Genomic DNA, 23,964 nt, shown 5'->3' on the forward strand with positions numbered 1-23,964 from the left:
TTAGAAAAAAGGTTCATTAGCCAATAAGACCCTCTTTCACAGTCTCAGTAGAACAATATGCATTTGTCACCCGTTTCACACAGCACACATGTAACATACAACATCTAGCCTGGCTGGTGTGATCCAAATCTGTTATTGACCGCAATTGCTTTTGAAAGATAAATGAATGTTGTCACTGGTGACACATGGGACTGAGAGTCCACATGCCCCTGCCAATTTTGCAGGTGGGAGGGGCAAAGGGCCAGAGCTTATGGGTGGCCTGGGTGACTAGCGAAGAGGCCTGGTGCCTGCAGCTAGTGTCAGGCCTTCCCATGCTCACTGGCAGCAGGAAGTGGAGCACTGGGGCTTTGCTCCTCAGCTGCCGGTGCATTACTCGCAGGAGAGACGCTCTTTACATCAACATTCCATATGAAGATGGATTACAGGTCATCAGGAACACTACCCCGATGACAGCACTGCACGCCTGGCTACAGAGCTCTGAGACTTTATCCTCACCCACAACTAATTCCGATTCGGAGACAATCTGTATCTTCGAGTCAGCGGCACAGCCATGGGCACCCACACGGCACCATAATATTCCAATATCTTTATGGCATCTTTATGGGTCATCTGGTACTAGCCACTGTTGGCAGACAGAATACTGGGCTAGATGGCCTTTGGTCTTACCCAGTATGGCTGTTCTTATGTACACTTACCTTCATGCCTCTAGCTTCCATCCCAGACATATTTCTCAATCTACTGTATACAAACAAGCCCTAAGATACAACCGGATTTGCTCCAATCCCACAGACAGAGACATACACCTACAGGATCTATATAGAGCATTCATAAAACTAAAATACCCCACCCAGAGAAGAGAAGGGGAAAAAAAAAAAAAACAGATCCATCGAGCCAAAAAAAGTACCCAGACATAAACTACTTCAAGACAGGCATAAAAAAGAAAACAAGGGAATTCCACTTGTCATCACCTACAGTCCACAACTTAAACCCCTCCACCGCATTATCAACAATCTATAACCTATCCTGGAAAGTAACCCCTCAGTCTCACAGGTCTTGGGGGAAAGGCCAATCCTCGCTTACAGATCTATGCCCTACTGACATGTATATTGGCCAAACTGGATAGTCTCTACAGGAAAGAATTAATGGACACATCAGATATCCAAAAAGGTAATACACAGAAACCTGTTAGAGAACACTTTACTCTACCTGGACAGTCAATAACGGATCTCCAAGTCATTGTTTTGTCTCAGGCCAATTCCACAAGCCAAATACACAGAGAAGGACTAGAACTTAACTTCATTTACAAGTTTAATTCTTATGCAAATGGTATGAACAAGGACATCAGCTGGCTCACATGCTACCTTCCACATCCTATGACTTAACCAAACAAAGGAGGTGCCAATTGTTCTTATCAGCCTCTTGTAACTATCTACTCACTGTCTCTCTCTTTTCATTTTTTTCCTCCTCCCCCCTCCCCTTATTTATTCATGGATCTGGACTTCTAATAGTCCTGTGATCTGAAGAAGTGGGTTGCACCCACGAAAGTTCATGATACCATCCACAGGTTTTGTTAGTCTTTAAGGTGCTACTAGTCTATTTGTTGTTGTTTAAACTTTTCCAGTGTACCACATGCATCAGAATCATGACATAATAGATCAGAATACCACCACGTGAAGAATATGGGGTGCAATGTCACAGCAAGGATGTGATATCGAAGAGCTGGCTGACTGAAGAGAGAGCAAGTCAGACACACAGCAGCCATTACCAATGGAATTCCCTGCCATGGAATTCTGCAGGGTAGATGAAAAGCCTGGAGAATCTCTGATAGAAATGTAGCCGTGTTAGTCTGGGGTAGTTGAAGCAAAATGCAGGACAATGTAGCACTTTAAAGACTAACAAGATGGTTTATTAGGTGATGAGCTTTCGTGGGCCAGACCCACTTCCTCAGATCAAATAGTGGAAGAAAGTAGTCACAACCATATATACCAAAGGATACAATTAAAAAAATGAACAAATATGAAAAGGACAAATCACATTGCAGAACAGGAGGGGGATGCGGTGGGGGGGGGGGAGGAAGGAAGGTAAGTGTCTGTGAATTGATGATATTAGAGGTAGGGAGAGTGGGATGTTTGTGAGTTAATGGTATTAGAGGTGATAATTGGGGAAACTGTCTTGGTAATAGCGACGAGGAGTCCTGTGGCACCTTATAGACTAACTGAAGTGTAGGAGCATAAGCTTTCGTGGGCAAAGACCCACTTCGTCAGATGCATGTAGTGGAAATTTCCAGAGGCAGGAATAAATATGCAGGCCAGGATCAGGCTGGAGATGACCAGGTGGATCCAATCAAGGAGGATGAGGCCCACTTCTAGCAGCTGATCTGGTCGCTTTTGCAGATTCAGACTAACACGGCTACCCCTCTGATACTTGTCTTGGTAATGGGTGAGATAGTTCAAATGTTTGTTAAGTCCTTGTTGGAAAGTGTCGAATTTTAACATGAATGACAGTTCAGAGGATTCCCTTTCAAGTGCAGATGTAAAAGGTCTTTGTAGTAGAATCTCTCATATTCTATCCTCATCTCTCTCCCCTCCTCCCCCCAGAAAATCAGGAATTGAGTAATTTCCATAGAGCCTTACTGGTTTCATCCCTATTAACATGTACCGATAGTATTATGGTAGTGTTCAAAGGCTCTATGCAAGTGCCTAGCCTGAAAGACTTAGCATTCCCTAACCAGATTCTTCAGCCATCAACAGCGGACCCATTTACAGTAAACAGACTAAAGTTTATTCATGTGGGTTCCTTGACCCTGCAGACAGGAAGCACCATCTGGTATGATTTTACTGTGCACTGCAGTTAAGATCTAGAGTATATTTTCCTTCTGTTCCCAACAGTCAGAGGTAGCAGTCCTTTGCCAGCTCTGTCTGGCTACCATCTATTGGGAGTTTCCCTTCTTATTGGGTTTGAACTGTGCCACACACTAAGCTGTCCGTACAGTGTTTTGCTTGCAAGGTAAGCAGGAGAACGAGGTTTCCATGTAAACAGGGTAAGGCAGAGTTCACTAAAAGGGAGACAAACATCTGGCTCTTATTTTGTAATGAAGGCACTTTGAGGGAGCTGAACACACCAATATTACCCATGGGAACGTTTTTTGGAAGGTCTGTGCAATTAAGTTTTCATACCAGATTTATTTCAAGGGAGTGTGCTCCTGGAATTTGCTTCCTCCCTTGGAATACACAAATGAATCCCTGAGAGAGATTTGGCTTGAGGGTATAACTGTCCATTACTGAGATATTTTGAGGCAATCCTCAGGTTGTGATCCACCAATTAAGGCTGTATCCTTTAATTAAAGGAGCTAGATGGCAAAGGAAGTGAGTTTCCCGTAAGTTTTGCCAGTCCAGGGATAGGACAACCATAAACATTTGCATTATCCCTTTCTTTAAGACAATTTCAGAGCATAAGCTAGTTCTCAAGAAACATCCCACAAGTAATTCTGTTGAAAAACTTCTCTTGATTCAAAGATGCTTTTGATATTTCCCATGCAGGTTCTGGGGCTGGATTACTGGGGCCCAGAACCTGCATGGGGCATATCAAAAGTGTCTTTGAATCAAGAGATACTGCTCCTGCTTTCTCCAGAGCAGGCAGGTTAAATCTAGGGACGGGAGGGGAGGCCCAATGCAGCTCCCCTAGAACTCATTCCAGCAGGCTGAGGTTGGGATGGGGCAGCACAGGGCTCTTCTGGCAAGGTCAGGGTGAGGCACTTGGGGCTTCTCCAGCTTGGGGAGGATGTGCAAGATGCCCACTGATTTCTGCCCTGGGGCCCAGAAGTGCTGTTGGAGGGCCTAAACACAGCTGATCCCTTGGGTCACGGGGTAGGTATGAACATAGAATAGTTATGCTCAAGCCTGCACTGCCTCCTTTGTTGCAAGGTACAATTAAGCCAGTGCTTCCCAAATGGTGTTCCACGGAACCCCGGGTTCCACAAAGTGAAAAGAAGGGTTCTGCGAGAAAATTCCATTACAATAACATTGTATGATTTAAAAAAATAATTGTAAGTACTGAAACATTTATGAATTTTATTGAAAACAATTTTCATTTGTTTGCCACAATAAGTGTCCCTGTGTAATGTCAGGTTAGCCAGAAAGTGGGGATGATGAGGTCACTACTCAGTGCTGCACGCGAAGTCAGTCAGTGATGTGATCGCCTGTTATATTCCACCGTAAATCCCCGTACTCACTCTCAGGGAGCGTGGATCACGTGGGTGACTGAATACAAATACACTAGCGCCACGTCGAACGAGTTAATGCAGGTCACATACCTCCTGGTCCCATTCTCTAAAGCAACAGACTATGCTGCTTGTCATCGGGGCATCTCTTCAGGTGAATTACTCTCCTCTGTGGGTCATCTCTTCACCACGAGGAGTCCTTGTCATCTGCTTAGGAGCGGATGCCTGCTCAGCCCTGTCACACAGAACACTACATGCTACTGGGGAAGCAGGTTCTTCAGCTGCTACAAAACACACTTTTTAACCTAGACTGTTCTCCCTCCCCACACACGCTTATGTGGTGCTAAGCTTCTGTCTGTCTTTTAACCTTCCTGTTCTCCCTCCTTTTCTTTGTGTGAGTTCTTGAACTACACCTTTAACAGAACATTAAATGGTCTCTGGTTCAACCATGCTGCTTATTACCCAATGGCTCCGCAGTCCTTTCCTCACCCCTTCACTGCCTTATCCAGTTTTTTGCAACTTACCTCTAGAGTCACAAGACAAGTATCGCTGCCAAATGGGTGTTATTCACTTAAACTTGCCTTCTGCATTTAAAAACAATCCTTGCATAATCTTGGGTTATTTGGAAGAGGGGATCAATGAATAAACTAACACATTTTTGGTCTTCCCAGAAAATGTTTATATGAATAAGCCATGAAGCATACAAAAGGTTAGACCCCTGGAAAGACTTCCAACACTGATAAAAAGAAAGAAAATAACTCAGGAAGCTTAGATCTAAACATGTTTCCAGTGGCTTTCTTTAAAACTGATTTGCTGGAGAAGCACTATGGAGTTACATTCACTAGTTTCAAACCAAGTTACAGAAAGCACCACCTTAAAGATCTGAGGTTCTGTAAATGTGCTTCACTCACCTCACACGAGCACCGACTGGCCAAGTGCATCTTCCTGTGCACTCTCTAGCTGTGTGTGGTGGGTCTTCTCTCACTCAGCCCCCTGGAAAAGTCATACACAGCCTGTTTATGAGAGAAAAGCAATGCAAACCCCTTTGGGAGTACAAGTACAATGGGCCTCCCTGTGCCCTCTGTAATGCGTCTGCTTGTCCCTGCTCTGGAATACAGTGGTGTCCCAAGATTCCTTCCTTGGAGGACATGTCTTCATCCTCTCAGGGCTTTTCTGGCACCAGCTTTTCAGTCAGGCCACAACAGTTTAGTCCACTTCTGGAGTGCCTCAAAGTCAAGGCCACTTCCCAAGTGGATGTGAGTGTGGGGGAGGAGAATTCAGGCCTACCCTTGATTGTGAGTCCCAGCCCAGGGACCTTATAGATAGCTGCAATGCCATTTATTAAAGGGATAATGCAGAAGGCTGCTATAAGTCCCTGAGCCACTTTCCCATGGCTTCCTTATATTCTTCCCCCTTACCTCAGGGACTTGTCCTTGTGGCATTCCAGTAGCCAGCCTGGAACACCATCCACGCTCCTTCAATTCTAGCAAGGAACTGTCTTCACTCATGCCTTGCAGCTCATCTTATACTAGCCTGCTGGGCTCTGATTGGCTGCGTCTCTACTGCACTTTTGGAGGCTAGGTGTAGCAGGACGCCTTAGGACCTACTCAATCCTGTCACCAACTGTCTTTTAAAAGAGATGAGAGTAGCATGGCTTAGAGGTTCTAGATAGCCAGGTTTGTCAGTCTCTCCACAGAAACAGTATTTAATAAAGAGGAGCAAGTAATGCAACTCTCTGAAGGTCAGGTATTTATACAGATCTTCCCTCTCCCAAAAATCACTGTAGAATCCAAGCATCTCAGTCATTAATGCATTCATCCTCACAATACTCCAGTGAAGTAAGGCCATAATATGACACCCCTGATGTTATAGGTGGGGAAACTGAGGCACAGATTCAGAACAATGTCTTCAAAAAGGTATTTAGACTCCTAATTTCTTTTTAAATTAAGGAGATTTAGGCACCTAAAATAACCTTTGAGGGTCTGAGTGGCCTGCCCACGGTTACAGAGGAAACTAGTGGAGGACAATTAGGATTCAACAAATGAAATTATTAAGCACAGGTATGAAACAAACAAAAGGAAGTATTTCTTTACACAACACATAGTCAACTGGTCAAACTCCTTGCTAGGGGATGTTGTGAAGGCCAACACTAACAGGGTTCAAAGAAAAGCTAGATAGAGTCATGGAGGTTAGGTCCATCAAAGGCTATCAGCCAGGATGGGTAGGTATGGTGTCCCAAGCCTCTATTTGTCAGAGGTTGGGAATGGGCAACGAGGGGAGGAATCAATTGATGGTTACCTGTTCTGTTCATTCCCTCTGGGGCACCTGTCCTTGGCCACTGTTGGGAGACAGGATACTGGGCTAGAAGGATATTTGGTCTGCAACGCCTCTTGGCTAGTGGAGTACCCCTGCGCTGGGCCTTTGCCCAGGATCTCCCTGCTCTCTGCACCAGCCCCAGCATGCTCCAGCCCCAGCTCCATGCTCTGCCACATTGCCTCCAGCTTCTGGGCTGCTTCTCTGACCCCTGCAGCCCTGCTCCCAGCATGGCTCTGCTGCTGGGCTGTGTCTCTGGGTGCCATGAATCCTCCCAGTTCAGCTCAGGCAAATGTCTCCTTAGTTCAGACCCACTCTGTCTGACCCAAGAAATTAAGCTGTGACAGAGGACGGGACTCACCCGAGCCTCCTCACTCCCTCCTTGGCCTGGCAGTCAGGCTGACATGTAGACTGGACTCTCTCTTTGCTCCTGGGGCTCAGTTTCATGGTTCTGATTTCTCAAAAACCCTTCCCCTTCATTTGAGACTGGGCGCTTACCAAGCAAAATACTCACTGGGTGTGAGTAAGGGGCCAACAGTCCCCTTACATATGAAAATACAAACAATAAGAATTGAGGTAAACAAGGTATTATGCATGTGCCTATCTACATCGCATTTCAGAGTACATAGCAGTTAAATTACTATGAATTCACGTTAAGAGATAATACAGGATGAAGGTCACAATTGTTGAAAGCTAATTGTTAATGAAAGAGGAAAATAAAATTGCCTCTCTCAGCAGCGATCAGTAAATCCAATCATGCCTGTAACGCATGTGATTTAGGAACATGGGAAACGTGGGCTGCAGACAGTGAATGCTGTCTGATAGGATGTAACCTTCTCGTGACTGCGTGTATACACCCCGCCACCCCGCGGAGACTTTCTTATCACGAGCTGAGTGTCAGAGCAGAGCTCTTTAACTGCCCCCCCCCTCTCCCGCTCTTTAACTGCCCCCCCTCTCTCCCGCTCTTTAACTGCCCCCCCTCTCTCCCGCTCTTTAACTGCCCCCCCCCCTCCCGCTCTTTAACTGCCCCCCCTCTCTCCCGCTCTTTAACTGCCCCCCCCTCTCTCCCGCTCTTTAACTGCCCCCCCCTCTCTCCCGCTCTTTAACTGCCCCCCCTCCCCCCCCCTCCCCCCCCCTCTCTCCCGCTCTTTAACTGCCCCCCCCCCTCTCCCGCTCTTTAACTGCCCCCCCCTCTCTCCCGCTCTGGCCCTGCCCCTGGGACGGAGGGCAGCCCCCCCCCCCCCCCCCCCCCCCAATGCACTTCAGACACCTCAGCAGCAGGGCCCTAAACCCCGCGTCGCCCAGCGCCTGCCCCTCACGCTGCGCTCGGGGCCCCCCTGCGGGAGAGAAGCCCCAGGGGCCGGGCCGGGCGCCCTTGTGGCTACCGCGCCCCGCAGGGAGCCTGGGCTCGGGGTGCGGCCGTAACACACGACCCCCCCCTCACACCCTGGCTACCTAACCGCAGCCCCGCCCCTTCCGCCACAGGCCCCGCCCCTTCCGGGCCCGGCCACCATGAATTCTCCAAATTCCCCACCCCACAGGCTCCCTTGGCTTCATTTCTCCGGGCCACGCGGCGGAGCCTGCGGCAGGGCGGGCCCAAGCAACACCACAGCCAATGACAAAGGGTTTTGCACACTTTTGGGCGGGCACAATTGTCAGTATCAGCCAATGGTGAAGGAGTCTCTCCGTCCGCCTCTGCCCCCTCCTGGTTGGTTAATAGGCGAGGAGGCGAGCGGGCCTCACATTCCACCCAATGAGAAGGCAAGGGTGGTGACAGGCGTCTGGCTCAGCCTATTAGCACTAGCGTGAAAAATTTCGCCCCTTTCTTTGCAAAATGGCGGCGGTGTCTCCATCCCCGGCCCCGGCCCAGGATCCGGACCCGGTGGCGGTAGCAGCAGCTCCCGCCCCCGCCGCCCCGAGCCCCGCCGCCGCACCGCCATCGGCCGGCTCAGCGCCTCCTGCGGCGCTACCGACAGCGGCCCCGGGCCCGCCCGGCCCCGCCGCGCTGCCCGGCCCCTTCCCCGGCGGCCGCGTGGTGCGGCTGCACCCGGTCATCCTGGCCTCCATCGTGGACAGCTTCGAGCGGCGCAACGAGGGCGCGGCCCGCGTCATCGGCACCTTGCTGGGTAAAAGCCGGTCCCGCCCCCCCCCCCCCCGCCCGCCAGAGCCCCCCCGCCCCCCCGCCCGCCAGAGCCCCCCCCCCCAGAGCCCCCCCCGGCCCGCCAGAGCCCACACGCTCCCGCCCCCCCCCCGGCCCGCCAGAGCCCCCCGCCCCCCTGCCCGCCAGAGGCCCCCCGGCCCGCCAGAGCCCCCCCCCCCCCCCCTCCCCCAACCCGCCAGAGCCCCCCCCCCCCCCCCCCCGCCCCCCCCGGCCCGCCAGAGCCCGGCCCGCCAGAGCCCCCCCGGCCCGCCAGAGCCCGGCCCGCCAGAGCCCCCCCCCCGCCAGCCCGCCCCCCCCCGGCCCGCCAGAGCCCGGCCAGAGCCCCCCCTCCCCCTCCCCTGCCCCCCCTCCCCCAGACCGCCAGAGCCCGCCAGCCCCCCCCCCGCCAGCCCCCCCCCCGGCCCCCCCCGCCAGAGCCCCCCCCCCGCCCCCCTCCCCCGGCCCGCCAGAGCCCGGCCCCCCCCCCCCCCCGCCCCCTCCCCCCCCCCGGCCCCCCCCCCCCCTCCCCCGGCCCGCCAGAGCCCACACGCTCGCGGTACCCGGGACCCTCCTCCCCACCGCACCAGGCTCGACAGAGCGTCCCCCCGTGGCCCTCCTACTACCCGGCCGGGTCCGACAGATTCCTCTCCACAACTCCGGCCCTCTATCTCCTCTCCCACCGCGCCGAGCTCGGCAGAGGCCCCACTCCTCATTCTCCAACTCGCTGGGCCCCACAGAGCCCTCCCTCGCACCCCACTCCTCATTCTCCAACTCGCTGGGCCCCACAGAGCCCTCCCTCGCACCCCACTCCTCATTCTCCAACTCGCTGGGCCCCACAGAGCCCCCCCTCGCACCCCACTCCTCATTCTCCAACTCTCTTGGCCCCACAGAGCGGGCCCCCTTCCCTCCACTGGGCCAAGCCTGACAGAGCCCCCCCCCCCCCCAATCTCCGGCCCTTTTTCTCCCCCACCGGCCGTATCCCGCTATTTCTCTCCCCCGCCCCCCCCCCCCCCCGGTTCCCCCACCGACCATCCCCTCTTCCCCCCCCCCCCCCACACACCTGCGTTTGTAGGCTCCCCAGGTTGGTCCACATCCCCTCCCAGGAATGACCCCAGGGAGTCTGAGCTGCCCACAGGGGTAGTGGGTCTGGGGAATATGATCCCGCCTGGCACCTTCCTCAGGCTCATTCTCTGCTCTGCAGGCACCGTGGACAAACACTCAGTGGAAGTCACCAATTGCTTCTCTGTCCCACACAATGAGTCTGAAGATGAGGTGAGTGGTGGTCTGGGCCTCTGCTTCCTGAGCACTTGGTCACAGCGAGTTGGGTGACTAAATGGCATGATAGCACGTGAAGCACTTGGCAGTCTCCAGTGGAAGATGTGGACTCTTAGTGGGCTAGCTGCATGTGCCAGGACAAGTGCCTCATGCTACACTTAGCATGGCTTTCCTGCATTTCACCTGTTGTCTTTGGGATTCTGAAAGGCCTGGATCGGTCGGTGCCTGAGTTAGTGCATGTGACTCTAGAATTCACTGTGTCTTGTGTGACTAGAGCAATCAACATGTGTGGTATATTGGCAGGGGCTTTCTGTGAAATCCTCCCACATTATCCTAGCATACGGAGGCCAATGAAGCTCTAATTCTGCTTGTGGTGAGCTGGTAACTACTAAAGGAAGATTTTTCTGTAGTCCTGGTTGGCGATGATAACCTGTTTCACTGCTTGTTGTTTACTTGCTCCTGCAGCTCATTGCCTCATGCTGCTTTGTTCTGGTTCTCAGGTGGCTGTGGATATGGAGTTTGCCAAGAATATGTACGAGCTGCACAAGAAGGTTTCCCCTACTGAAATCATTTTGGGGTGGTAAGTCATATTCCCTGCTGCAAATGTATAACTGACCTGTGCTTAGCAGTTGTGTGGCCACATTATGCACCTTGAAATTGTGTACGCTGCATTGCTGCTTATTCAAAATTTACATTTTGTTGAAATGACTGCTATGGATATAGAATATAAATATCAAGAATGGGATACGTTGTTTAAAGGTAAAACTAGGTGTTGTGGGAAATGAATAAAAAATATATAGTTGGGCCATATCTTCTGATACTGGACTTTTCATCCAAGCATTGTTGGGAAATCAGGTGAAGTATTGTAGGGAACTGCGCAGCATAGACTTCTTGAGAGTGGAATGTGGAGAACTATAGTTGGTTCCCTACAAACTGAGGCTTTGTGAACCAGTTTTCATTTGTTCCTGAATCACTGAACACTAGAACTGGAAGGCACCTCGAGAAGTCATTGAGTCCAGTCCCATGCCCTCATGACAGGGTGCAGTACCATCTAGACCAGTGGTGCACAACCCATGGGTTGCAACCTCCAAGGGGATCGTAGATGTCTTCCTAGGGGGTCGCCATAGTGGTGGATAAGCCCCAGCCTCCCGAATCTAAGTGCCGTGCTGCTCAAATTACCTTGGGGGTTGTGACATAAGTACAATGAAATATGGGGGTTGTGGTGCGCAACCTTTTTTTCAACCACTGGTCTAGACCATCCCTGATAGATGTCTATTGAACCTGCTCTTAAATATCTCCAGAGATGGAAATTCCACAACCAGCCTAGGCAATTTATTCCAGTGTTTAACCACCGTGACAGGAAGTTTTTCCTAATGTCCAGCCTAAGCGTCCCTTGCTACAGTTTAAGCCCATTGTTTCTTGTCCTATCCTCAGAGGCCTAAGAGAATAATTTTTCTCCCTCCTCCTTGTGACACCCTTTTAGATACCTGAAAACAGCTATCATGTCCCTTCTCAGTCTTCTCCTTTCCAAACTAAACAAGCCCAGTTCTTTCAGTCTTCCCTCATAGCTCATGTTTTCTAGACCTTTAATCATTATTGTTGCTCTTCTCTGGACCTTCTCCAATTTTTCCGGATATTTCTTGAAATGTGTTGCCCAGAACTGGACACAGTACTTCAATTGAGGCCTAATCAGTGCAGAGCAGAAGAATAACTACTTGTGTTTTGCTCACAACACTCCTGTTGATGTATTCCAGAATCACATTTTGGTGGGGGTTTTTTGCAACAGCGTCACACTGTTGACTCATATTTAGCTTGTGGTCCACTATGACCCCTAGATCCCTTTCCACAGTACTCCTTCCTAGACAGTCGCTTCCCATTCGGTATGTGTGAAACGGATTGGTCCTTCCTAAGTGGAGTACTTTGCATTTGTCCTTATTAAACTTCATCCTATTTACTTCAGACTGTTTCTCCAGTTTGTCCAGATCATTTTGAATTATGACCCTATCCTCCAAACCAGTTGCAACTCCTCCCAGCTTGGTGGTATCTGCAAACTTAATAAGCGTATTCTCTATCCCTATATCTAAACCATTGATGAAGATATTGAACAGAACTGGTCCCAAAAACAGACCCCTATGGCACCCCACTTGTTATGCCCTTCCAGCAGGATTATGAACCGTTAATAACTACACTCTGGAGTGTTGGATGCTCAGGATTCTCAGGTTCTTAAATTGTGTTTTTTCTCAGGTACGCTACTGGCCATGACATTACAGAGCACTCTGTCCTGATCCATGAGTATTATAGCCGGGAAGCACACAATCCAATCCATCTCACTGTGGACACCAGTCTCCAGAATGGACGCATGAGCATTAAAGCCTATCTCAGGTATTTTGGGGGTTACACTTTGGAAAGGATGATCTCCAGTGGGATTACCGAAAAGGGACAGACTAGGGTAGGGAGCTTAGTTAATTGTCCTATTTAAGGCAGTATTGTCCAATGTACAGAGCAGAGGCTATGAACTGGGTCTCCTGGTTCTGATCTCAGCTGTGTCTTTGATTGTGGAGCTGTGTTCAAGTGACTTAATCTCTGAACTTCCGTTTTCCCATTAGGATTAGTACTTGTCACACTTGGCAGAACTAATAATGTTTTGTGAATGGCTTGACTGCCGCAGATGAATGATTAGTAAGTGTCATTTCTGTAATTTCCTTTCAATTATCTGAATCCCTTGACTCCGCGCCCTCCCCCCCCCACCTTGAAAACTATATAAACTACAGGAAAAATGTAATCTGTAGGGCCCTACCAAATTCATAGTGCATTTTAAATCCCTCTGGCCATTAAATTGATCAAAATTAGTCAGTTTTATGTTTTCTGCTGTTAAATCTGAAATGTCATGGTGGTATAACTATGGGAGAGGGTCCCACACTTTTGAGTTGGGTCTGAAGTCCCTTCCCACCCTTAGCCTCTGTGCAAGGAAGGACAAATCTTGTCTTTCCCCAGCCCATCTGGAACTCACAACTAAGAGTTCCCTGGTTGGGGTTGTCCCAGGAGCAAGGGAATATCTGACAAGTTTCCTCCAGCTGCAGCAACAGCAAGGAGGCTCTCTGAGGCAGGTATAATCTCTCTTCGAGAATAACAGCAGCCATGCAGGGAAAGGACAAGTCCTCTCCATCTCCAGCCCAGCCAGGACTTGTTGCTAGGAGCCTCTTGTGTGGGGCATTCCTAGCAACCAAGGGGAAGCTTAAATTTCATGGAGATTGGCTTATTTCTGGTCCAGTACATGACACACTTTTCATAGTCATTAAATTGGTAGGGCCCTAGTAATAAGTTTTGAGTCCCAAGGAGAACCCCTGGGAAACCCTAGAATTTCTCTGGGCTTACAGCTGTGTAAGAGAACAATTACAGCTCTCCACAAGCATGAATGCTGTTCTTCGTAAGAATGAGTAACCAGCTTGGTCTCTTCTGTTTTAGTGCTAGGGGAGGCAAATAAGATGAAGGGTTATGTCTGCAGAGCATAGAAATGTAAGGCTGGAAGGACCTCAAATTCCTCTAGTCCATCCAGCACTGCAGCAGGACCACATACACCTAGATCTTCCAGTTATGAGGATTCCACAGCCTCCCTAAGAAGTCTATTCAAATACTTTGACTCCAATAACCAGACATTTTTCCTAATCCCTAACCTAACTCTCCCTTACTGCAGATTAAGAGCATTACTTCCTGTCCTACCTTCAGTGGACATGGAGAATGATCATAGCCCTCATGTATCTGAAGACTTATCGGGTTCACCCTCACCCCTACTTGTCTTTTCTAATTGTGCCCAATTTTTCTAATCTTTCATTGAATGTCAAAATTTTTAATCCAATCACTTTTGTTCTCCTGGATTCTCTTATTTAGCCACATCTTAAAGTGTAGAACCCCAAACTAGCCATAGTACTCCAGATGAGGCCTCACCATTGCAGGGTATGGCAGAACAGTCCCCTCCCATCTCTTATGTGCAACACTCCTGTTAATACAGCAGATAATTTTATTTTCACAACTATAACATGGTGGCTCATACTCAGTTTGTGATTCGTTATCCTTTTCTGCAGTACAGTCTAGCCAGTTAGTTTCTATTTTATATTTGTTTGACTTTTTTCTTCCTAAATGAAGTACTTTGCCTTTATCTTTATTGATTTTTGTATTTTGATTACTGTCCAGTTTTCAAGATCCTCTTGAATTCTAATTGTCTTCCAAAGTACTTGCAATGCCTCCCTACTTCATAAAATGTGATGTGCTTTATAAGCATTTCTCCACTTTTTATCCAAGGCATGAATGAAAATAGCATATGTAGTATTGGACCAGGACTGATCCCTATGGGACCCCACTAGATAAGCACTTCCATGTTGACAGTGAATCACTGATAATTACTCTTTGTATAATGACAGTTCTGTACCATTTAATAGTCATTTCATCTAGACCACATTTCACTACTGCTGTCCCCAATTCAGGAGATCGATAATCAGGTCAAAGAAGGAAGCAAAATTGGTTCTGCAGTACTTGTTCTTGACATGTTGATTGCCTATTACTTATGCTATGTTATGTAAATCTGGTCTTTTCTAGTGCTCCAATGGGGGTCCCTGGTAAGACCATGGGGGTGATGTTCACACCTCTGACAGTGAAGTATGTTTACTATGACACTGAGCGGATAGGAGGTAAGCTGGCTTGGTTTTCTTGTTGGTCCTAACCAGATAGTTGGGTGCTTGATTTGTGGGTCTGGGGATCACAGGGATATGACTCTCCACTGTGCATACCTGAGTGCTGCTTCAGAAGTCTTTGCCTTCGTTCCAGTGCCTCATCCTCTCTCATTTCCTTGCACCCCATAGTAGGGGAGTTCTTGTAGCTGTTGCATGCTAATGGAATGGTGCTGTCGGACAGGGTGCTGGGGATATGTGAAAGTCAAAATGGTCCAGCATTTTGGGGGCATAGTGGCACAGATGTAGGAATTGTGCAGTGGATGCAGAGCAATGAGCTGTGCCGTAAGATAGAAGCTTTTGAATGGATTAGAAAAGTAGTGTTTGGGAGGGTGAGGAAGAGAAACACCATGTCAAAACGTAGGCCACAAAACCACACTCAAAAGCAGCAAAGAGATTGTAGACAAAACTGGGGAGAGATGAAGGCAGAGATTAAATACACTGGGAGCTCTCACCCGCAGGCCACCAGCTGTCTTTTGTTCAGAAGCCTTCAGCTGTGATAAGGTACATGCCTAGTACTTGGCATGTTTCATGTGAGTTCTGTTTGTCAGAACTGACATGGGACAAGAAACTGATTTTTTGTTTTTTAAGGGATGCTGGCAATTAAATCTCACTCTGCATGTTTTTTCCCAATTAATTTTTTACTGGGAGCACCTGAGATTGTATATCAGAGTTAGAAAAAAGTCACAAAGTAATTCTCCAATTTGACAGCACTCTGTGTTGTCCAGAGGTCCCCAAACTAGAGGAATATTTGGAAGAAAGAGGAGCTGACTGAGGCCCAGGCCAGTTCCCATGGGAGCTGGGCACTCAGCTTCCAGCCCCCTTATCCTTGTTGGCATTGCTGTAGTCCTGCTTCCAGCTCTGGGAAATGGTCGGGGGTATGGGCAGGGTTAAGAGGGTTCAAGGTAAAATATTTGGGGACCATTGATGTCACGCTTTCAATTTGTGAGTCTCTTCCAGCAACCTGGCAGAGAGAAACACAAAACTGGAAAATATTATTGTAAAGCCACAGAAGAGGAGGGCTTGGGCATTGCTATTTTCTATTAGGATCTAGATTCAAATTAGTGTCCCTTAAATTACTCCTCCTAAAGTGAGATTGTATATATCATGAGGTCATCTTACTGGAAGTGAAATGAGCCCAGGAGATGTCGAAATAATTGGGACTTATCGGAGGATTTGAGTTGCACAGGGAGGCTGTAGCTGTAGTGGGTGCCAGGAAGGCAGTATTGTTGTTGCTTGGACCTGATTAAAAATGGTTGGAGTACATCACTCTTTCTCAGATCAAGTAGTAATCTGATGCTTCTCAGGATGGAGGCTGTGATGAAGTGGGGATTGTATTCACTGTTTGCTTGTTGTGTTGCCTGTGATTTCTACTGTTCTGTAGTAACGTACGAACGTGTTTGTGTGTGTGTCAGTTTCCCTGGGCATTGCACTGCTCTCTAGAAGGGGATGGGAATTCTGGGTTTGACTCATTGAGAGAGGATGCTGAGGCGAGGAGGTTCACAATGGCCCAGGCTCATGGTAACCTGAGCCTGGGAGAGGTGTGTGACCAAATGACACCTTTTGCCTGGTGAAGCTGTACAAAGCTGGAGGTGGGGTGTGATGGCGCGTTGGGGTATCCCTTCTCCTGCACCCCTGTAGTGGCACGAACAGACTCCACCAGCTAGTAGAATAGAGGGAGTTTATTGCTTCTCCAAGTTACAGCACAGATGCAATCTGGTTACAGGAACTGGGGCTAGGAGGCCTCAGGGTCCCTTCCCCCCCCCCCCCCCTTTGAGATGGGGGGTGGCTGGGTCCTGCAATCCCAGCCCCCTCCCTAGCCCCTTCTCCCCTGCTTCCCAGACTGAAACTAACTCTCTTCCAGCTCTGCCCCCAGCCAGGGGTTGGACCCCACCTTCTTCCCTTTGTGTCTCTCCCTGGGAGGCAACTCTTGGGACAGGTTGAGACCCTTGCCTAGTGACTCGTTCTCTGTCCTGCTGGGCCGTGCTACAAATAGCCACCAGGGGAGGTCACCCACAGCCCACTGCCCAAGCCTAGCAACCAGCCAGGTACCACTACCACACCCCACTGGGTTACAGAGCAGACAGTACCTGCCACTACGCCACATGGGGCAGCATGCAGGGCTGAGACCAGCTGCTGAGTGTGAATCTCTGTGAGTTTAGGATACAGGGAGGGGGCCCTGGGCCCTGGTTCTGGGGCCTTCTTTCCCCAAAATAGATTGTAATGGCCACTTCTGGTTCCAATGCTAACAAATCTGTTCTACGCTGTATCCCTGTGAACTAATGAACCTTCTGATCTACCTGCTGGCTGAGAGTCAATCTGGTGGCAGAAGAGATGTGGGCACAGTGACTCCCTACACCTCCATGACTGAGGCCAAAACTTTCAAGATTGGGTGCCTGCAGTTTCAGGTTTAGGCATTAAAATGGTCAGATACTGAACTTTATGTCAGTGGGACTTGTACATGTGTCCTCTGTTGTTCCCCCAAGTAAACCAGTCTGTCCCTGCGGAAATGCCAGTATTACATTGTTAATGAAGCATTGGACAAGCATTTCCTTTGTTGCTGCAGCAGGTGTCATCCTAGAAATCTCTGGGAAGTGGCTGGCAGTTGAACCTTGTGGCAGCCAGTTTCTCAGTCTCTCTCCTCTTGGGCACAGTTGATCTCATCATGAAAACCTGTTTGAGCCCCAGTCGAGTGATTGGCTTGTCCAGTGACTTGCAGCAAGTGGGGGCGGCGTCAGCCCGGATCCAGGATACCCTGAGCACAGTGCTGCAGTATGCAGAGGATGTGCTGGTAAGCCTAATGTCTGTGCTGATGTGGCCAAAAGGGCTTGTGTGATTCTGGGACGCATAAATAGGGATGAATGGAGTAGGAGCCACTGCTGTTGGAATACTGTGTCTAGTGCTGGTGCCTACCATTCAAGAAGGATGTTGATAAATTGGAGACTCTTTAGAGAGGAGCCATAAGAATGATTAAAGGATTAGAGAGCTCGCCTTGTTGTAGATTTAAGCAGCTCAGGTTATTTAGTTTAACAAAGGGAAAGTTAAGGACTGATTTGATTAATCGGTAAATACCTACATTGGAATGAACATTTAATGATGGGCTCTTAACTTTAGCAGAGAGCTGTAATAGTCACACAGCTGGAAGTTGAAGCTTGACAACTCTGATCATAAATAAGGCAGACATTTTTAACTGTGAGGAATCATTGGAACAGGTTACCAAGGGTCATGGTGGATTCTCCATTACAGACAATTTTTGTTTGTTGGATTGTTTATATAAAACATGACTGTTACATTTCAATTAATTGACTAATTGAATAATTGATAAGGGCGCCTCTGCTTTGAAGTGTAGCAACAGCCTTAGGGCTGTTGGTACACTTCAAAAGTGAAAGCACTGTGGGGAGCATGGGGTCAACTGAGGACTCCCCAGCTCCATGTGGTGCTGCCACTTTGAAATGCTGCGGGAGCCCAGTGTCAGGCTCCACGTGGTGTTTCAAGGCAGCGGTGCCACACGGAGCCCTGGGTCACTGGCGGAAGTCTCTAGCTGATCCTGGGCTCCAGATGGCACTGCCGCTTTGAAGTGCAACCTGGGGACTCCCCAGCTGGCTCTGGGCTCCACATGGTGCTGATGCTTTGAAGCGCCCCCTCCTCCTTCCCTTTTGCTGCCTCTTTCTGACAAACAGCAAGGAGGCGGGCAACACCTAGTTGACTAGTGTGTTGACTATCAAATAAACATTTGCTTATCGGATGGTCAACTACTCGACCAGTTGTTCATATCCCTAATATAAAAGCTGTGCTCTAGGAATTACTTGGGGGAATTTCTATAGCCTGTGTGTAACAGGTGGTCACAGTTGATAATAAAGAATGTATGGCTCTATTCCAATTCATACAGGGGAAGATGAGAGCTTTCTTTGTGTCTAAGCTCTTCCAGTTCGGTGCAGCAAGTTTGTTGTATCTTGGTCATTGTGAAATGTCTTTATTTTATGGTTAGTCAGGTAAAGTGGCTGCTGACAACACTGTTGGACGCTTCCTGATGGATCTTATTAATCAGGTGCCGAAGATTTCACCGGAAGATTTTGAGACAATGCTGAACAGCAATATCAACGTGAGTCCTGTTACTCCTGTATCCCGTGCTTAGTTTGCATAAAAATGACTGCAGTGTTTTGCCGACTTAGCAGTTTGTCTGCAAAAAGTGGCAGTTTAGAGGGAGATCTGTTTGATAGAAAGCCTTTTTCGACAGATCCATTATGCCTCCTGCAAGGGAGGGAACAAGGCAGTTACTGAATAATCCATCCCCTGTCATCCAGCAGATCCAGAGCATGGGGTCACATTGTTGGCCATTTTGGCTATTCGCTGTTGTTGATTTCTCTCCTCTCCCCCCCGCCCCAAAATCCCCCTTCCCGAGTAGAGCTGATTCCTTATTGAACCTGTTAATACTTTTGACCTTCATGACATCCCCTGGCAGTGAGTTCCACGGACTCTTGAATCTTTCCATTTATGGAAGATCTTCCATACCCTAATCATTTTTATTACTGTCCAGTTTCTGTACATTGTCCAGTTCTAATGTATCTTTTCTGAGATGGGATCGCCAAAACTGCATGTAGCATTCAAGATATGGGCATACCCATCTTGTCCTGGGTGACCTATTACTGTTTCACTTCTTACTTTTTTCCAAAACCATCTCTATCGACACCTCCAGCTGGGACAGTTCATCTGATTTGTCCCTGAAAAAGAATGGCTTGTATAGCTATCTCCTTCAGCTCTTCTGCAGAGAAGACTGATGCAAAGAATTAATTTAGTTTCTCTGTAATGGTCTTCCTCTTCCTTGATTGAGGGGCTAAAAGATCATTTTTCCCAGACCACCACAGATTTTGACAGAATTCCTTTTTCTTATTCACTTGCAATTTTTTTCTCTTTTGCTAGTTGCTCTTCAAATTCTTGCCATACTATCCTTTTTACACACGATTTGCCAGAGTTTGTTCCTTATGTTCCTCGGTAGGATTTGATATCCATTTTTAAAGAATGCCTTTTTGTCACGAACAACCTATCTTGCTTTCTTGTTAAGCCATTTTGAATTTTGGGTATACATTTAGTTTGAGCATCTGTTAATAGTCTTAAATAAGTGTCTCTGCAGCTTGACGGCATTTCAGTCGAATGACTGTTCCTTTTAATTTCTCTAACTAGCTTTTTCATTTTTGCGTGGTTTCTTATTTTGAGGTTAAATGCTACTGTGTGGGTTTCTTTGGAATTTTCCCTCCTTCAGGGATGTTGCATTTACTTCCATTATAGCTGCTATTGCTGAGAGGTTCAGCTCTGTTCACCTCTTGGACCAGATTCTGTGCTCCACTTAAGTGGATTCCAGTACTAGCTAATGCAAGAAGCAGTCATTAATGGAGTCTAGAAATTTTATCTCTGCATCCCATCTTGAGGTGACATGTATCCAATTAATATATTGAGAGTTGAAATCCATTATTATTGGGTTTTCTGCCTTTATAGTGTGTCTACTCTCTCTGAACATTTCATAATCTACACCATCCTAGTCCGGTTATTGGTAGTGCACACCTGCTGCTATACTCTTTATTATCCAAGCATGGAATTTCTACCCATTGAGAGTTGAATTCCTGTCCACATCTTTCAAGAAAGATGTGGCCCTTTCCCAGTCTCCAGTAATCACATTCTTCATGGCTGAGGATCTGATGTGAACAAGGATTCTTAGTAACTTATCAGGCATTAGGCTGAAGGAATGCACCTGATAGCCCCCAAAAAAGGCAAAACCAGACTGGTGACTAGATAAACTCTTTTTAACTAGTAACAAAAATTGGAAATAGGATAGCCAAGCTACTTGGGAGAGATGAGGACTTCTTAAGGCAGCCTTTCAACAATTAAAGGAAAAGGACGCCTTCTTAAACTTGCTTGGATTTGTGTGCATAACTTGAAAGCTATTGCATTGTCTAGAGACATGAAATGTTTAGGACAAGAGTGTAAATAGCCTGCTCTTACTGTAGTCTGGATTTGAAAGATGACTGGCATCTGGGGTAAAAGGTGAGGTGCCTAATATTTTTGACCAGTAACCTTAGGCTTCAATTTTTTTTTCAAAGGACTTTGTGATGTGCGTGTTGCCCATGACAAACCTGGTATGAGCCTGCCAGCTCTAACAAGCTAAGCAGAGTGTATCCATGCCCTAAGCAATGGGATTGAGCCCTGATTCAGTTCCCAGCTCATCTTCCTGTGATAAATGGAGAAAGTCACAACCTCTGTTCTCAGTTTGCCCAGCTATAAATTAGAACCCTACTCTCAAGTGCACTGTTTGTAGAAGTGGCAAGTGTTATAAGCAGGATCCAACTAGTTTAGTAGTTGGATGAGACATCCAGGGATCAACTAGTTACAGCAGAAGGTGGTAGTTATTCAGTAGGAGCATATCCTCTGAGTTGGGTTTGATTCATTGACACCCCCCCCACACGCATGCTGCCTTGGGGAATGCATTGGCTGTGTTATACCCACGAAGGCCCTGATCACTTTCCCTAGGGATAGGGTTTTTGCCCCTCAGGTTCTAGCTAAAATCCAGTATTTGTAATTACTGTTTCCCTTCATTCTCCCTGCAGTTTTGATTGAGAGCTGCTACTCCAGTCAAACTTCATTTGCACTGAGACCCTCCTCTGATAACAAATTACTACACCTTGACAACTCCATTAAAATAGGGTCATGACCCACTTTCAGGTCCCAACCCACAGTTTGAGAATCCCTGGACTAGAGTGTTCACGTATTCTTTTGCAGTCCTGTGTAGTGGTGGTGTGTGCTATTAAGCAACTACTTCAGTTCATTGTTGGATAAAGGGAATCACTGCTGTGTAAGGTGGTCAGAGATTGCTAAGGGCACAAGTTGCTACTTCTCTGTCTGTGAAATGAGAATAATGCTTGCAATGCTCTGAGGGCTATAGATAAAAAGTACTCTGAGTGCTGAATCTTATGTGAATGGTCGGTATTCCAGACCAGTGAGTGTCTGAAATGGAAAATAAGTTGTGGAGCCAAAGGTGTCACTCTGAAGAATAGTGCTTAGCAACTGCACTATTTGTAAATTCCTTTAATGAAGCACATTTGCACGTCTCTGACATCACTCCTTTCTCTCTTCTCTTTGTTACTCTAATCAGTCTAACTGCTGTCCATTTTTCTTTCTCAGGATCTGCTGATGGTGACCTACTTGGCAAACCTCACGCAGTCACAGATTGCTCTCAATGAAAAACTTCTGAGCTTATAAGGAGCTCCCTGCCTTGTCACACCTGAGAGCCTGAAGACACAGCAGAGCTACTCTCCCAGCATTCTGTTTTGCTATTGAATTCAGTTGGACCATAATGTATCTGCCTAAATGACTCAGTATCCCCCAGTATTCCTCTGATTCACATTCTGCCCTGTGGTTCAGACATTGAATCAAATTGGGTGTGAGCCCATTGCTAAAAATAGAGTCGATGGCTCCTCTTCAGTGCTTATGAACTACTGTCCCAGACTGACCATGTATTTAACAAACCAACTCCATTGTATTGTGAGGATTGCTGAGTCTAAATAAAATTTCTTTTCCACTTGTAAGAGCGACTTTTTATATGTAGGTGTCTCTTCTGTCTCACTATGTAGTGATAGTGTCTTTTCAAAATATTCATTTCGGGAGATGAAATTAGAGCTCACGGGAGCGAGCCAAGTTCTATAGTATGCCTCTGGGGTCAGTCACTCTACTTGCCTTCAAGTATGCCTTGAAGTACCTTCATGGTTACCAGAAGGCAGTTGGACAAGAAAAATTCTCTTCATTCAGGTCTTCAGAATGTTCATAGTGCCTGGGAGCCCTCATCCTGGACCAAGGTTCCATTATGCTAGATGCTGGTCACTGTTTCTGTACAGTAGCTTTTGCCTGGCACCAGAATCTGAGCAGGAGCAGTACAGTCAGCTGAGAGTCACCTATATGTTGAATCATTTGTGGAAGAACACAGAGTTGTAGAACACAGTATGCAGAAACAAAGTAGAAGTTGGTTATTGAAGTGAGGTGAAAAGTGAGGTTGGTAACTGACCTCACACTTGAAGTCAGACTTGTCATTGAGCAGATGTATCTGCTAGAGTAACTTCCTTGCCTGGTCATTTGTAAATATTAGCACACCAGAGGATTCAAAGAAGAGAGCCTGAGAGGCTCCTGCCAGACAGCACAAATAATTATAACTTCCATATTTTTGTCTTTGTACTGTGATTCACAGCTGAATGTTAAAGCTAGTATTGCACTGGCTCCATCTGTTAATTTCTCAGATACATATTTTGAAATGAGATGCACAATTCAAATCTGGCTCTTAATGGTGGCCTGTAAAGAATGTTTTTAAAAAACTGGTTGTGTCCTCTCTGCTTCTGTATATCTGACAAAGGCCTGTAGACACTCATAGCTTTGGTAGAGGTTTGCTGAGATCTCCAGGAGGTTTATTGTGCTTTCTGGCATCTTAATTTAAAGCTCAAAATGGATGAATATTGACTTTACATTAAAGGTTTCCTTTTTCCAGTGTGTTTAGTCACTAGAGTTAAATGTTAAACATGGCTTTGTTTAAACAAGTTTGAACGAACAAAAATTCATTTTCCCTCTTAATTCTTCAATTTACAGTCTTTCAACTCTTATGATGTTGCTATTTTATTAGTTCTCCAAGCAAAATAGTCTTGCAAGTTGGCCTTAATTGTTTCCTTTTGCAGTTCACTGTGCTATATGACAATGGTGAAATAAGCTTGATTTCCCCCAATAACACTTTATGGGTTGAAATTATGAAACTGTATTGGTTTCAGTTAACAGAGTGCCATCGACAGACTACATTAAAGTACAAAGTTCTCAAAATGAAAAGGGAAGTTGTGTGTTACACTGTTTAAGATAACAGTATACAAAGAAGCATGTCAACATTTTGAAATGGTAATAGACACCTTTAAATTGGATGTAGGATTGACTAATTACATGATAAAAACAACCACCTTTATATCCCATATTATATAATGTGGAGTGGGAGGAGATCTTCATCAATGTGGAGCAGCAATGCTGAGTAGAGTTCCCAGAGAAGAGATCCCAGGTAATGAATAGGGTCAGCTGGATGCACCATAGCATGCGTACGGAGCCATAGAATGTAGTGCCATATCATTTAGTGGAAATGAAAATTTAAATTTTTCAGCAATTCCATTTATGCTTTTATCCATGCAGGGTTTTTTTTAGGTTACTGGGTATCCTTTTAGGAAAAGCTCTGCTTCTTGGGTTTTCTAGTGATGGATTTTCTGTCCCTATTTTCTAACCAG

General features: G+C 47.2%; 1 protein-coding gene and 1 long non-coding RNA gene across 4 annotated transcripts; one reads left to right on the forward strand and one right to left on the reverse strand.

Annotated features, from left to right (window-relative positions):
- Nucleotides 1-4,046: 4,046 nt before the first annotated feature.
- Nucleotides 4,047-7,991, reverse strand: LOC112543535 (uncharacterized). 3 transcript variants are annotated; one of them, XR_012905755.2, is made up of 3 exons: nt 7,803-7,991; nt 5,131-7,074; nt 4,047-4,454 (listed from the first exon to the last, which is right to left on the reverse strand). It is a non-coding gene; the product is annotated as an uncharacterized LOC112543535 (long non-coding RNA). The 3 variants fall into 3 exon arrangements; XR_012905756.2 differs by lacking the exon at nt 7,803-7,991 and having other exon boundaries at nt 4,053-4,454; nt 5,131-5,846; nt 6,518-7,475; XR_012905754.2 differs by lacking the exon at nt 7,803-7,991 and having other exon boundaries at nt 4,060-4,454; nt 5,131-5,212; nt 5,638-7,472.
- A 360-nt stretch (nt 7,992-8,351) lies between these two features.
- On the forward strand, nt 8,352-22,248 carry EIF3F (eukaryotic translation initiation factor 3 subunit F). Its single transcript, XM_075935735.2, has 8 exons — nt 8,352-8,658; nt 9,874-9,944; nt 10,448-10,527; nt 12,192-12,329; nt 14,541-14,632; nt 17,326-17,462; nt 18,660-18,773; nt 21,845-22,248. Exons 1-8 carry the CDS (start codon nt 8,367-8,369, stop codon nt 21,920-21,922), a joined length of 1,002 nt encoding a protein of 333 aa, XP_075791850.2. The 5' UTR covers nt 8,352-8,366; the 3' UTR covers nt 21,923-22,248.
- The last annotated feature ends 1,716 nt before the right edge of the window (nt 22,249-23,964 follow it).

Source organism: Pelodiscus sinensis, chromosome 8, assembly GCF_052426305.1.
Source record: "Pelodiscus sinensis isolate ZL-2025 chromosome 8, ASM5242630v1, whole genome shotgun sequence".
Classification (NCBI taxonomy): Eukaryota; Metazoa; Chordata; order Testudines; family Trionychidae; genus Pelodiscus; species Pelodiscus sinensis.